The 14,455-nt window shown below is 32.5% G+C and overlaps 2 protein-coding genes across 2 annotated transcripts; both read left to right on the top strand.

Moving 5' to 3' along the window:
* The first annotated feature begins 983 nt into the window (after window positions 1-983).
* LOC134726253 (uncharacterized) lies at window positions 984-2,699 on the top strand. Its single transcript, XM_063590654.1, has one exon. It carries the CDS (start codon window positions 984-986, stop codon window positions 2,697-2,699), a length of 1,716 nt encoding a protein of 571 aa, XP_063446724.1.
* A 9,224-nt stretch (window positions 2,700-11,923) lies between these two features.
* LOC134726903 (uncharacterized) lies at window positions 11,924-12,771 on the top strand. Its single transcript, XM_063591303.1, has 2 exons — window positions 11,924-11,990; window positions 12,254-12,771. The coding sequence occupies exons 1-2, from the start codon at window positions 11,951-11,953 to the stop codon at window positions 12,742-12,744; spliced, it is 531 nt and encodes a 176-aa protein (XP_063447373.1). The 5' UTR covers window positions 11,924-11,950; the 3' UTR covers window positions 12,745-12,771.
* Window positions 12,772-14,455: the final 1,684 nt, after the last annotated feature.

The raw sequence follows: 14,455 nt of genomic DNA, 5'->3' as shown, positions 1-14,455 counted from the left end.
AAAAAAACTAATGTAAACGATAATTATTTATAATAATAAACAACCTTGATATAACAATATTAAACAGAACTTTCAATATTTTAAATAATCAAACAGTGCCTTAGTCGCAAATTCACTACTAACCTAATATTGAAATAAGCCCCACCTCCCTACTAACCTAATATTGGATATACACGGTCTCCACGAGGTAGCTTTTAACCAATCATATTCCTAGAAATTTATAGGAGGTAAGATAATACATAATATGGTGCTAGAAAACAGATAATAGATAATAAGAAGCAAATAATGCATATAGATAAGGGAAAACTGACATAAAATATCTTTAAAAAAAAAATAGTATTAAATAATCTGAAATTATAGATATGTTTATACATATATAAATTATGAAAGCGTTACCCAACCATCAGAAATTGGGGTGATGTTTTTATATAATTTTACAACTATAAGTACATAACCCATTGTATGATTCTTACATGAACTTAAACTTATAATCTGTGGTCCGCTGAGGTTCAGGTATTTTGTCAAATGTTCGAACTCCTTTTTTTCCCAACGATACAAGTTAAAATATTTTGCCCCTTCTCACCAACTTTTCATTTGATTAAAGACTTCAGCTGGTTTGTTAAAGGTCTTTATAAACTAAAATGCAATATGATTCTCTATTTCTTTTCTTACCATTCGTGACCCAAATAATGGCAAAACTTAATATAATTTTCAAAGTCTGAGTCTGAGTCTGAGTCAGCCTTTTACCGCCATTTTCCCCTTCAAAATCAAGTATCTCAAAAAGGAATTCCATAGCCGATCAATATATTAAAGCTTATTTGGATATTTAAATAGTCTTCTTCTAAATCAGATTTAGGTATCAATTTCATAAAAAAAAAAAAAAAAAAAGAAAGATCACTGTTATAAGAAACAAGTTTCAAAATAACAATATTTGAGTAAGTGCATTTTTAATTATTACAGATATTTTCCTGGATACTCTTACAATGGCTACATCATCAACGTCATTTTGTGATATATGTGAATCACGAGGTACCAGAAAAACTGCAATCATTTGGTGTTCCGAATGTGATGAATTGCTGTGCCACGAATGCAGCGAACACCACAGTATTTCAAAGTCCTCCAAGAATCACACAACACAATCGGTAGACGACTACAGAAATTTACCGTCATTTATTCTGACTGCTACCGACAAATGTAATGTACACACTGGCAAATATGAATTTTTCTGTCCAGCTCATGACGATCTCTGTTGTGTGCAGTGTTTACATGATAAGCATAAAGATTGTGACCAGTTATTTCCCCTTTCTGCCGTGGTTCACAATGTCAAGACATCTGCGTTTATGAATGACATTGAAAGTACTGTTGAAGAGTTGAGGAAAAACTTCAATTTACTTATTGCCGAGTGTGACGACAGTATGGAAGCTTTCACGGCGACTATGCACAAATGTCGGAAAGAAATTAAAGAACTGCGGCAAACAATTGATGACCACATAAAAAAAATTGAAAAACAAATTCTCGATGAACTAACATGTAAGTTTAACCAATGTTTATCAGTTAAAGAAAAACTAATGGAAGATCTCGAGAAAGCAGCAGTAAGAGTCAAACAGACCGCAAATGATTTGGTTAACATGAAGAACCATGCGTCAGAATTACAGGTCTTTCTTGGTTTACGGAACATTGAATCGTTTATAAAAGAAGATAAGTGTTTCATTGAACATTTGTTGCAAACTAATACACTTAAACATTCAGAATGCAAGTTCGATATTAGTCCTGCTATTTTTTATATTACAAGTGACTTAACTCTTTTGGGAAAACTCTCAATAGAAGAAAAACCGATAATTTTGTCACTTGAAGTTTTGAAAAAGAAAGAAGCCCAGGCTATTCGATCTCCTGGCTATGTCATGCACCAATATTCAATAAAAACGCATTGGCAAATTCATATTACTGGAGGGAAGAATGCACAACGTCTTACTGGTTGTACCATGCTACCGTCCGGAGATATTGCTATAGCAGACAAAAACAATGACAGGCTTCTTATATGTGATCCCCATGGTTTTTTAAAAAAGGAAATACCAGTAATTGGTAGTCCTGTAGATGTGGCATATGAATCTCAGAACCAAGTCGCAATCTCTCTGGCAAATAAAGCTAAAATTAAGTTTGTTAACACCGAAACTGGAACAACTTGCCATAAATTATCCATTCCAAGCACCAGTTATGGTATATCGACCTCTATCGGATATGATCCGCATCACTCTGACTATAAAATTGTTGCGCGTATTAAAGATTTCGGTTTCCTAATCACTGATAGAGCAGGCAAGAAAAGTAAAGTCGTGGAAAATCAAGGAGATGCAATTTTGTATGTTTCGTACAAAGACGAAAAACTGTATTTCACAAAATGGGATACCAACAAAGTGATTTGCTGTGATCTGTCAGGGAATATAATTTGGGAATTTATGAATGACATTCTGCAGAAACCATGTGGGATTTCATTGACGGATGATGGTAATATGTTTGTAGCCGGATTTGAATCCAATAATATCGTAATGATCTCGGAAGATGGCAAACATTCGCGAGAACTTGTGACGGAGTTAGACAGTTTGAATAACCCGGCTGCTATTCATTTCAATTCTGTGTTAAACCAACTGATTGTTGTAAATCTAAACGACGGAATTTGTAATGTGTTTGAAATCAATCGTTAAAAAATGTTCCTAAAATTCGCTACGTTTATAAAATCATGAAATAAAACTGATAATATTAGTGTGGTTATAGATGCCAGTGATGTGTACAGACTTGAAGATGAAGCAAGCGTTTAACATAGCTCATTAAATGATTTGACGATATCGCACTAACAATGTTCTCCAGTCTATAGTTTTCCCTTTTTTTAATACTCAGGTTTAAATTGTATAATTCTTGGACAGCAGATTGAATACGACTCTAGTTCATAAATATGTAAATTGAAAGGTTTTTATGACGTGGATTTATCAAAATACGGAAATTGTTCATGAAGATGATTCACAAGTTACAAGTGCATTAAAAAAAAAAATCCGTATTGATCTATGACAAAACAATGGTATTTAATAAAGCAAACTAATAGAAGAGGATGCAAGGGTAGAAGTATGCACATGTGTAGTCACTACACGCTTGAAATAACAAATGAAGCGTAGTTTTAAACTGACTAGATGATACTAAGTACTTCCCGGCAAAAACTTATTCTTATTTATACTCCTACTCGGGACCAGCATCAATCGTTTAACGTATTACAACATCAGTTGCAGCTTAGTTATAAAACAGAACTTGTTGTGAATTCAAAAATACCTTGTCAATGGCAACTTTTAACTACACGTCTAGTAACTTTAGATTTTAAATTGATCTGCCAAATAGTTATTAACCATAGTTAAAAAAACGTTAACTATCTCTCATTAATCGTCGGTTTTTCAACACACTAAAGATGTATCACGGCAAGATTATCGTCTTATTACAATTGTGCAGAAAATATAAATTTATGCATCATGCATCTACTGCATCCTTTTAGATTGAATGCACTATATGTCCATTAAACATGTTTCAAATTTAAAAAAAAAACATACTGTTTGTGGTGGCATTTTACAATCACTTCCAGATAGTTTCAATTTTATCAAGTCTTTTTCCAATTCGGAAGTAAACGTCAAACGAAAGCTTTGCATCTATGACTACGAATTTCAATATACTGTATTTAATCTTGATCGGTGATAAGTTTGAAATTTTTTCAAGTTTGTTTACATTGGTATTAGTTTTAATTAAGGGAAACCTTTCGAATTCGAATCTATCGGACTTCATGATGTCATGCATAGCATTTTGAGTCAAATGGAAGTAATATGCACTGTGAATCTTGATAATACCCATTTCATAAAATAGGTAACACCAAAGTCCCAGGTTATGGAATGGTTAGTACCTTTAAACAAGTTTATTCCAACCATATTTTAAATGTACCTGTCCCAATTCACGAACCTGGTTACCGTTGGTCCATATTTATCATATTCGTTTTTCGTAAATTGTTCTGTTTTAAATTAGACTGCTTCTTTCACGATTGAATTGTTCATATTTTTCATGTATTGCACTCTTGCACCCGACTAAATGGTAAGGATTTTATTCATTGTTTACGGTCGTACTGTTGTCTATAATTGCTAACATCCATTTAATTGGAACCAGAAGTATTTGAACATATGATAATCGATATATTCTTGTTTGTGTTGTTCAAATAAAATTGAGTTAGAAAATATATCCGAAAACAAATCTTGATAAAGACTTTTTGAACAGGACCTTAAGGGGGTAGACCTTGGTCCAGGGAGATAACTCTTTAATTTAGTGATGCGTTTGTAATAGACAAGTTTTATTAATATATTTTAAGCATTTACCTGAAACAGATTGGAATTAATCTATCATCATAGAAACTTAGAACGTATTTATGACAATGGCTGACACATTTCTCTTTACCTAGGTCTACCACCTTAAAGAAAAAAATGAGGTTTTACTCCTTTATAAAATGGATTAGCCTAACGAAACTGTTCGATCTACAAAGCTATACTGCTGAGATGGAACATATATACCCAAGCTTTATTATTTTTAAAGGCACGAACAAGCATGCTATAAGCAAACACTGGATTACGTTAAAATAATAAACGATTATATCAATGCACTAAGTTGACCTCAAGTGTTGCTCCCTGTATAATAGATGATATAGGCCTAAATATTTGTACATATAACTTGACATTTACAATTAACAAATACATGACGGCGACAAAACCATTTGTTTTCAGTAACAGGCATTGTCACAATTTGTGTAGTCATCATTAAATACCAATTAATACTTCTTTCAAGATCTGTTATTGATTTCGATTTTATCCAGATTTGACTGATTAATTTATTAATATATTATAGATGTCGCGTAAAAAGCAACATGTGTTATTTCGTAGTGCATTTCTTTTAGACAATAAATTCAATTAAAAAAAAATCGCACCTGCTCTTTCTCAAAAAGATTTTAACAGTGTAGTGTTCTACCAGTGAGACAAGTAATATCAAAATTATAGAACCTTCTACCAGCTCTAACTCAAAATATTGACAATTCTGTTTTAAGGGGGTGTAAAATTCAGTTTGACAGCTTCAGACGTGATAAAATTTGACCTTTTTGCACTGGACCAAATCACTACTTAACATAAAGATTCAGTACCCAAATTTTTTTAACATGTAATTACATCCCCCTACTTAATATTTCATGCATTTAATATCAAGAAATAAATCGGGAAAGTGTATCAAATAAAACATGCAAGATATACACTGTTTACACTAGGGACTATATTCGTAGGGCAACGAAAAAAGGACGATAACTGTGTCCTTGGACCTAATATTTCCCCATTCGGATGACCTTAATATACTAGGTAAACACACTGTCATGTTACCTAAGTTTGAACTAAAATTTATCATTAAATATGGTACCAAAAAGCCTGCTAGATCATTATATTGCCTAGCAAGTGCACATTGTTCAAAGTTAAGATCATATTAAAAAATACCGAGTTATTTTTAAAAAAAAAAGTGGGGGGCAGAAAATAAGCACAAACATCGGATTTCAATTTTAAGGATGAGAAGAAGTTTTTGAATTAATCTAATCATAGATCTAATAATCAGTGTATGTAAAGTGCGGATCCTAAAATATCATTTTTACTGTATATGCCATAAATGTCTAATGTAGAATGATGAATAAACAGACGAACTTTTTTTAATTTTTGAAGAAAATGAAGAAAATTAGTTAAACTGTATATGTTCAGAAATACATAATACTAATAAAACAAAGAAAGAGAAGCGAGCGGGATTTTATCGCGCCTAAAGCCATCCAGCTGTGAAATATATACCAAAATAGGTGAATATTTAGGACATTTCACGAACAGATCGTGCAGGTGCTTTATAACTAACAGGTAAGATGTTGTTGCAGTAAAAAATATTCATTTTAATACAATTAATAAAGTTGTATAACGAAAAAAAGGTTTTGTCATTCAGTTTCTTCATATTTAACTAAATTCCACTATGATGATTTCGTAATGCTAGTCATGTTTACTGTCGAATAATGATACTATTCTTTCATTTTCACTGTGGAGCGAATCATTAGTATTGTATATGCGGTGCATTTTCACTGTATAATTATTTTTTATCTATTACAGCTCATTTCTTTCAGCATGTAGAGCAAGACTTTAGTTGACTTGCTTGCTTTTCTTTTATTTGATAATCATTATGATAACACCCAATTTCATTCAAATATTAATACAGGTTAAACTTTGCCTATTCATATTGTTTAAAATTTTCAATCTTATTTACAAAGTTTGTATAAACAATTAAACAAACAAAGCAAGCAAGCCAACCAAAATTTTGCTTTACATGCATTAAGAAATTAGCTGTAAAGCCTTAATTTAGCCGACTTGCTCAAACAATAGATAAAGTAAGAGAAAGATTTGATAAAATTTAACTTACGGAGGAAAGTTTGGTTTTAAAACACTCTAATAAATTCAATAGAAATAACATTTATTTCAAATGTATTCCATTATTTTCTTATAAAGCGTATATGGAAATTTATCCTTATTTCTTTTATCCATTTCCATGACACTTCACCACTAATTACGTACATCTTGATATAGATTGAACCTATGTTTTCCCGTTTAAAAGGTTTTACACTGAAGCCGTTTATAACTTGCTGTTCGGTGTGAGCCAAGACTCCATGTTGAAGACCGTATTTTGACGTATAATGGTCTACTTTTATAAATTGTGACTCGGTTGGAGAGTTGTCTCATTGTCACATACATGTACGACATCTATATATGGCTCAAAAACGAAACGATACGGGATAAAGACGGGATAAAAAAATCCACGCTACTTTTTTAATATATTTATAATGGGCTTAAAATGAGTCAGAATAGAGTAAAATAGTGGGTCGCATTTGGGTATAAGCGTGACGCTGGATTGCCGATTTTTTGCAAGCGTGACAGGTGAAAGTCAAATGATTGTGTCGTGAAAAACGAGAAATGAAGTCTAGCGGGACACGGATAATTACAAAAAATGAGAACAGCATAGTATAAGCGGGATACGGGAATCTGACAAAACAATAAGCGGAATACGGGAATCTGCCAAAACAAATCCAGGATCAGAACCCCCCAATGAGACCCCAGAATAAGATATTTTGTATATTCATCCTATTGTTACAGTCATGCCTTCAATAAAAAATGTATCCGATGCATGCATTTTTTTTTTATATTTTTGGTCCCTTTTTCAATTTTGTCGGGTCCAAATTTATAGACAAAAGTCCTTTAATATAGATATTTCGGATTCGTTGACATGCTGAATCTGACCGTGTATCTAGTTTAGGGATTTTTTTCATAGTTTCTGAAATAGCCCACATAGAGTTCCAAAGGGTATAAAATCAACAAAAATGAATTGTAGCATGCATTTCGTGTACAATAACCCAAATGTGTGTGGTTTTATCTTGCGGTAGTATCCATTCGCGGATCTAGAATTTTTCATTTTGAGAATCGTTTTTGTTACAAGTTTGAAAAGCTATATATTTGATGAAGAATGAATGAGGAGTTTGTATTTCAATTTGAAAATACATGTATCGTAAATCCTAAAGTCATCAACTAAGTTTTTTCATTTGTTGCAAGTGCATTTATCACATAATTCTACATTAAAAATTCCTCGCATCTTTGAAAATTCTACATTAATAATGACTGCACTAACAGTGATAATTCATCGCATCTATAGTTAAAATGGATCGCTTTCAATAATCGATATGCTTTATTATGATGCTTTTATAACACTTATTTGAACTTTAATGCTATGTTTGTATATTATAAAGACATATCACAAAGAAAATATGTTAAAACTTTCCTTCTAATCACTTAACTTGATATTTTCAAAACGTAAACAAATACAGGTTTCCCATGATCCTTTATTCTACAATAGACATACCCGCATATAACAGTAAAAATGAAGTAGCTGGATTCGCACTTTATATACACTGATAATGTTCATGTTAATGTTTCGATTTTTAAGTTTTATTACATTTTAAAAGGTTGCCATTGAGCATGCTATGTACTTTACAGTTGATAATCTAAGAGTAAAGTTCAATTGCATATAACTGTAGACTCATCAAGTTGGGCGTAATAAGCACTCGAGTTGGGTTCTATTGGTTTATTATAGTAATCCTGAATAAACACCCTGTAACGTATAGAATACACAATAAGTCACAATACATACGTTCAAAGAACGATAACTCTAATCATTATCTCCATATTAATATAATGAAATATAAATTATCCAAGTAAACTGTTAACCTCAGTTCGAAATATACCATAATTAATAAAATATGTTTTACTACAAATCATAAGCATGTATACCAAAGTCTATTTCCGGTAACTGTTCAATATGCAATTCTACAGATATCAATAACACCTTGTGTCAACGATCATTATCTACAGTAATCGATTCTAATACACTATTGTATTCGGAGATATTCGTAAACTAAACAATAACATTACAAACACAGACAAGACACACATTAATTAAACACATAGTTAAAATAGACAACACGTACACAAATAATCATGTAAACACAGAACACAGCTTACCATGTATATAATACTTGTGCTAGGGCTGAGCAGTGCTCCTCTATAAAGTTACTGTACTCTATACTATACTTCACATACTGGAATCTGAATATAAAGAAATATGACTTCATAAGTCTTAATGTCAAAATAGTAAATAATATAGTTAAACTCAATGAAAGACAATATTCTATGCTGGAATCTAATAGCAGCCAAATATGAAAAATAATACAATAACTGTAATATTCTTGCTGTCTTGCAAATACTAACTTAAAGTAAAAATATGAACTCTCTCATACTCATGGGAATCAAAGTGGACTTTCATACACATTTTCATAACACATTCATATCTTTTATACCAAGATAAAAATATCAAATACTAAATTAAATGTAAAGAATATAACTGACCTGAATATAAAGAATGGTTTCCAGAATAAGAATAAATAGAATATATCAAAACCACAATAAAGTATCAGTGTCTCTGTGTAGAATTTGAAAATAGTGCCTCAATATCAAAGGAGTTCACAGAGTTACCAATCGGAATAAAGAAATAGAAAACCCAGGATGTAAATACCTAAGTGAAAAGAAAATCATAGGGGCAGCAACCTAACAACGAGTTGTCCGATTCATCTAGATCTTCACCAGATAAACAATTTCCCCCCTTGTAAGATTTGCTCTAAATGCTTTGGTTTTTGAGTTATAAGCCAAAAACTGCATTTTACCCCTATGTTCTATTTTTAGCCGTAGCGGCCATCTTGGTTGGTTTGCCCGGTTACAAAACACAATATTTAAACTAGATAGCCTAATAATGATTCTGGCTAGGTTTGGTAAAATTTGGCCCAGTAGTTTCAGAGGAGAAGTTTTTGTAAAAGTTAACTAAGATTTACGAAAAATGGTTAAAAATTGACTATAAAGGGCAATAACTCCTAAAAGGGGTCAACTGACCATTTTGATCCTGTGACTTATTTGTAAATCTTACTTTGCTGAACATTTTTGCAGTTTACAGTTTATCTCTATCCATAATAATATTTAAGATAATATCCAAAAACAGCAAAATTTCCTTAAAATTACCAATTCAGGGGCAGCAACCCAACAACGGATTGTCCCATTCATTTTTAAAATTACAGGGCAGATAGATCTTGACCAAATAAACAATTTTACCCATTGTTAGATTTGCTCTAAATGCTTTGGTTTTTGAGTAATAACCAAAAAATGCATTTAACCTCCGTGTTCTATTTTTAGCCGTGGCGGCCATCTTGGTTGGTTGGCCGGGTAAAAAAACACCATTTTTAGACTAGATACATCAATGATGATTGTGGCCAAGTTTGGATTAATTTCGCCCGGTAGTTTCAGAAACGAAGATTTTTGTAAAAGATCTCCTAAAGGGGTCAACTGACCATTTTGGTCATGTTAACTTATTTGTAAATCTTACGTTGCTGAACATTATTGCTGTTTGTTTACAGTTAATCTCCATCTATAATAATATTCAAGATAATAAACAAAAACAGTAAAATTTCCTGAAAATTACCAATTTAGGGGCAGCAACCCAACAATGGGTTGTCTGATTGATCTAAAAATTTCAGGGCAGATAGATCTTGACCTGTTAAACAATTTTACCCACGTCAGATTTGCTCTAAATGCTTTGGTGTTTGAGTTATAAGCCAAAAACTGCATTTTACCCCTATGTTCTATTTTTAGCCATGACGACCATTTTGGTTGGTTGGCCGGGTAAAAAAAAAACACAATTTTTAAACTAAATACATCAATGATGATTGTGGCCAAGTTTGGTTTAATTTGGCCCAGTAGTTTCAGAGGAGAAGATTTTTGTAAAAGCTAACGACGACGGACGCATGACGACTACGACGACGACGGACGACGGACGACGGACGACGGACGCCGGACGCCAAGTGATGGGAAAAGCTCATTTAGCCTTTTAGGCCACGTGAGCTAAAAAGCAATTATTTATGCATTTGCCTAACGTTAGTTAATGATTTTTACCATAAAACATACAAGTAAAATAAAGAGCACTTCGATATATCTCAGCGATTATATTTGAATCAAATGTACATTCATGTTAAATGTTATAATTTTAAATAAGGTAAGCTACTTTAATATCGGGAAGTTGCAATGATGTTAAAAACAATCCCTATGCCATTGTTGAAGTCATATGAAACCTCAAATTAAAAAAAATGATGCATATTTTGTTTTTAACAAAATGGATAATTTTCATTATTGAACATATGCACATAAACTTTTTTCTGAATAAAATTCTTTAAATTGTCTACTTTTAAAAGAAGTTTCCTTTTTTATTGCTTGCTTCTAAGAAGCAATATGCCGACATATTTTCCGTATGCCAAGTGACCTTAGCGGGAACCTTCTCGTAACAATCCAGTGATCGCTATACGCATCATCGCATGGGTCTGTCACTGAAATAAATTATAATAATTATCTGATTGTACATGTTAAACACGTGCTCAATATCCATGATTTTTTGTTGATTGTTTACTAAAAGGTGACAATCGGTAAAGTTTGGAGTCAAAACACGGCATTAAATGAGCTGCAATATTTGTTAAATCATAACAGACAGAGACAAAAAATAGGACGATTATACGATATGTTTGCGTAAAAAATATTAAAGTCATATGAAATGAGTGAGTGGTTCAAAATAATTTTTATCCAATTCTTGAACCAATGCATGTGTATATCATAAACTTAGTCCACTGTGCACGAATTTCTCAATTTTAACGAAAATATACTGTTTAATCGTCATTTTTTTTTCTTTATGATTTTACAAATATGGCTACTCATTAAATGCCGTGTTTTGAAGCCGAACTTTACCGATTGTCACCTTATAGTAAACAAATAACAAAAAGCATGCTTATTGAGCACGTGTTTAACATGAACAATCAGATAATTGTTTTTTTAAATGACAGATCATATGCGTATTGCGACCACCGGATTTTTACGAGGAGGGTTACGCTCAGGTCACTTTGAATACGGAAAATCTGTCGGCAAATTGCTTCCTGGAAGCAAGCAATTAAAAATAAGTTAACATCTTCTAAATTTGAACAAATTTTCCTTAGAAAAAAGTATATGTACATAAGTTGTATAATGAAAACTATCCATTTAGTTATTAAAAACATATGCATATTTTTTTTTAATTTGAGGTTTCTTAGGACTTTAAAATCGTGCACCGAAGACTCTATTTTTGATATATTCATGGTGTTACAAATGTATATGACATTGGCCTTATTTTGTAGGGTAAAACTTCTTTAATTAAAGTATATATATTTTTTTTAGCTGGTACTTCATATATCCAGTGGGGAACTATGAATTGCACCAATGATAATGCAGAACTGATTTATTCTGGTAAGTTATAAACATATAATTATGAAGAACACGCAAATTATATTTATTAGAATATTACTTGTTACCTCTGTGTGTACGATTTTTCGTTATGCTATATGCAATGATTCTTCGTAAAATCGTATGTTGTAAAGTTGAAAACTTAGTAATGATAGTACGGTCATCAACAATTAGAGAGAAAAAACCTCATACGACATAGCAAGCTATCAAATTCATCAAAATGAAAAATGTAAAGAAAGCGTGAAAGAAGTGGGTTTTTTTTGTAGGTTTTGTTGGTGGATCTTCATATACCAGTGGTGGCGTTCCAAATAAGCTCTGTGTTCCGAAAGAACCACAGTGGGGTATTTATGATGGTAATAAAGTTAACAGCAATCCTTTCATCGGTGCTACTTTGTTCGATAACTGGGACATCAACATCAAGAACACACTTTTTGACAAGAAATACACGCATTATATAATTCAGTGTGCTGTTTGTCATGTGACCAAAGCAAGGTCAACGATCATGATACCGGGAAGGAAAACATGCTACAAAAATTGGAATGAGGAATACCATGGTTACCTGATGGCTGGGTTTCCTGATCATAAGGCTGCTTCGGAATATATCTGTGTTGATGAAAACCCGGATCACATCACAAAAGTACCTAGCTGGACCGACAAATCTCTTTTGTACTCGGTTTATTCAAGATGTAACGGAGCCACCCCTTGTCCACCCTACGTCAATGGTAGAGAAATGCCGTGTGTAATTCGTTCTAGATAAATACAATGAGATGTTTAAGCTGTCATACTTTTTACACTTTTTACATTAAATTCGACTGTTTTGACTTGTTTTGGTATTTTTTTTTCTTCTTGACCAATATGCATATGTTTTAAAATATGATACTGTTCATCAATTACCTCTTCTTATTTTCAAATGAGTCGGATTTCCGTCAGATACATGTCAAAAACAATCCAAACTTTCTGATTAGGGTCAATTAATATATCTACTATAATATTTGTTTAAAGAAACAACAAAAACGTCTTCATCTGCCTCGTTTTTAGACTTATAACTCTAATTTCCGGAAGCCGATAAGGGCCATTCAAAAAAAAATTATGTCGTTATTACGACATAGCATGTCGTAATTTCGACATAACATGTCGTTATTACGACATCGCTTCGTCGTAATTTCGACATAACATGTCGTTATAACGACATCGCTATGTCGTAATTTCGACATATCATGTCGTAATAACGACATAGCTATGTCGTAATAACGACATCGCTATATTTAAAAGAATATGTATTATGATAAGAAAAAGACTAAATAACAAAGAAATTAACAATTATACGTCATCATAATGTCCCCGATAATTAGAAAAGCCCCCGCATGGTCAGCTATAAAAGAGGGAAGAAAGCTTCCAGAGGGAGAGTCTCCGAAATGCTGTGTGGCAGACAGTGTTATTATTCAATTATTAGCTCCCTTGGTAAAACTCCAAATTTCATATTTAATGTATTCTATTGTTAAATAATTTACATGAAGCTTAATAAGTATATATTTGTTAATTGCATAGCTTTTGCTATTTGAATTCATTGGTTAAAGATATTTATTTATATTGTAAAGTTTAATATTTGCATCGTCGTAAAATCTTTGGATATCTTCTAAGGATAACTTCAGTGAGAAATTTATATATGTTATAGATAACAATTTTGATTAATATGGCCCATAGTGTTAGGCTGTACAGTCAGACAAAGTCGATAAGATTAACAAGTTACCGGTCGTAGAATAGCTATGCAGTCACACATGTTGGAAGAATGAAATGTGGAATTATTAGAGGACTGAAATTGTACAACCAAGTCAAGCCAAGCTTTCCATCTCCCTTTAAATGAGCGCAAACTACATGGCTTCTTGGTATAAGGGTGAATTGAAGTATTGATAGCTCTATTTCTACTTTCAAACGTTGGGCACGCGCGATGTTCCTACAACCCCTAGGATTTAAAACAGAATCTTCGAAATTTCATTCGCAAAATAAATACGATTTGTTAACATCTGTGCGAAAATGTATATTCCAAATGTTTTCCTGGTCCCAAAAGGATCGCGACAATGGTGATCGTCATAAATCTGCAAACCAAATTCGACTTTCCTTCAGCGGCCGTTCCCTAGATTTTTATGGTGACAAAAAAGCAGTTATAAAAACGTCCCCAGAGCTCGAGTCACCTATGGCAAGGCAATATTCCTGACTTTATCATAGTGAACTTTGACAAGGCAATATATCTGACCTTATCATAGTGACAAGTAGTCCAAATAATTATGACGTTTGGCAAGGCTATTTTTATTTTTTTTCTTGGACGCCTTCCTACAACGTCATAACGCCGAAGCCATTTTTTACGTCTGGAGTTTGAGAGCAAATTTTGGGGGGAACTTTGAAACCTAATTTTGACAAGAAATTTTTATTGCCGGTTGAAAATTTTTACGTAGTTACAAAGCCCTACC

The sequence above is a fragment of the Mytilus trossulus genome, chromosome 7 (assembly GCF_036588685.1).
Source record: "Mytilus trossulus isolate FHL-02 chromosome 7, PNRI_Mtr1.1.1.hap1, whole genome shotgun sequence".
Taxonomy (NCBI): domain Eukaryota; kingdom Metazoa; phylum Mollusca; class Bivalvia; order Mytilida; family Mytilidae; genus Mytilus; species Mytilus trossulus.
Note: the sequence above shows the minus strand (reverse complement) of the source record. Positions and strands in the feature narration are given on the sequence as shown.

What these genes read in the sequence shown, in the direction of transcription:
- LOC134726903 (XM_063591303.1), top strand. Translation starts at nt 11,951, where the DNA reads ATGAATTGCACCAATGATAATGCAGAACTGATTTATTCTG. An exon ending in TGCAGAACTGATTTATTCTG is followed by an intron (nt 11,991 to 12,253) that starts GTAAGTTATAAA and finishes TTTTTTTTGTAG; the next exon opens with GTTTTGTTGGTGGATCTTCA.
- LOC134726253 (XM_063590654.1), top strand. Translation starts at nt 984, where the DNA reads ATGGCTACATCATCAACGTCATTTTGTGATATATGTGAATCACGAGGT.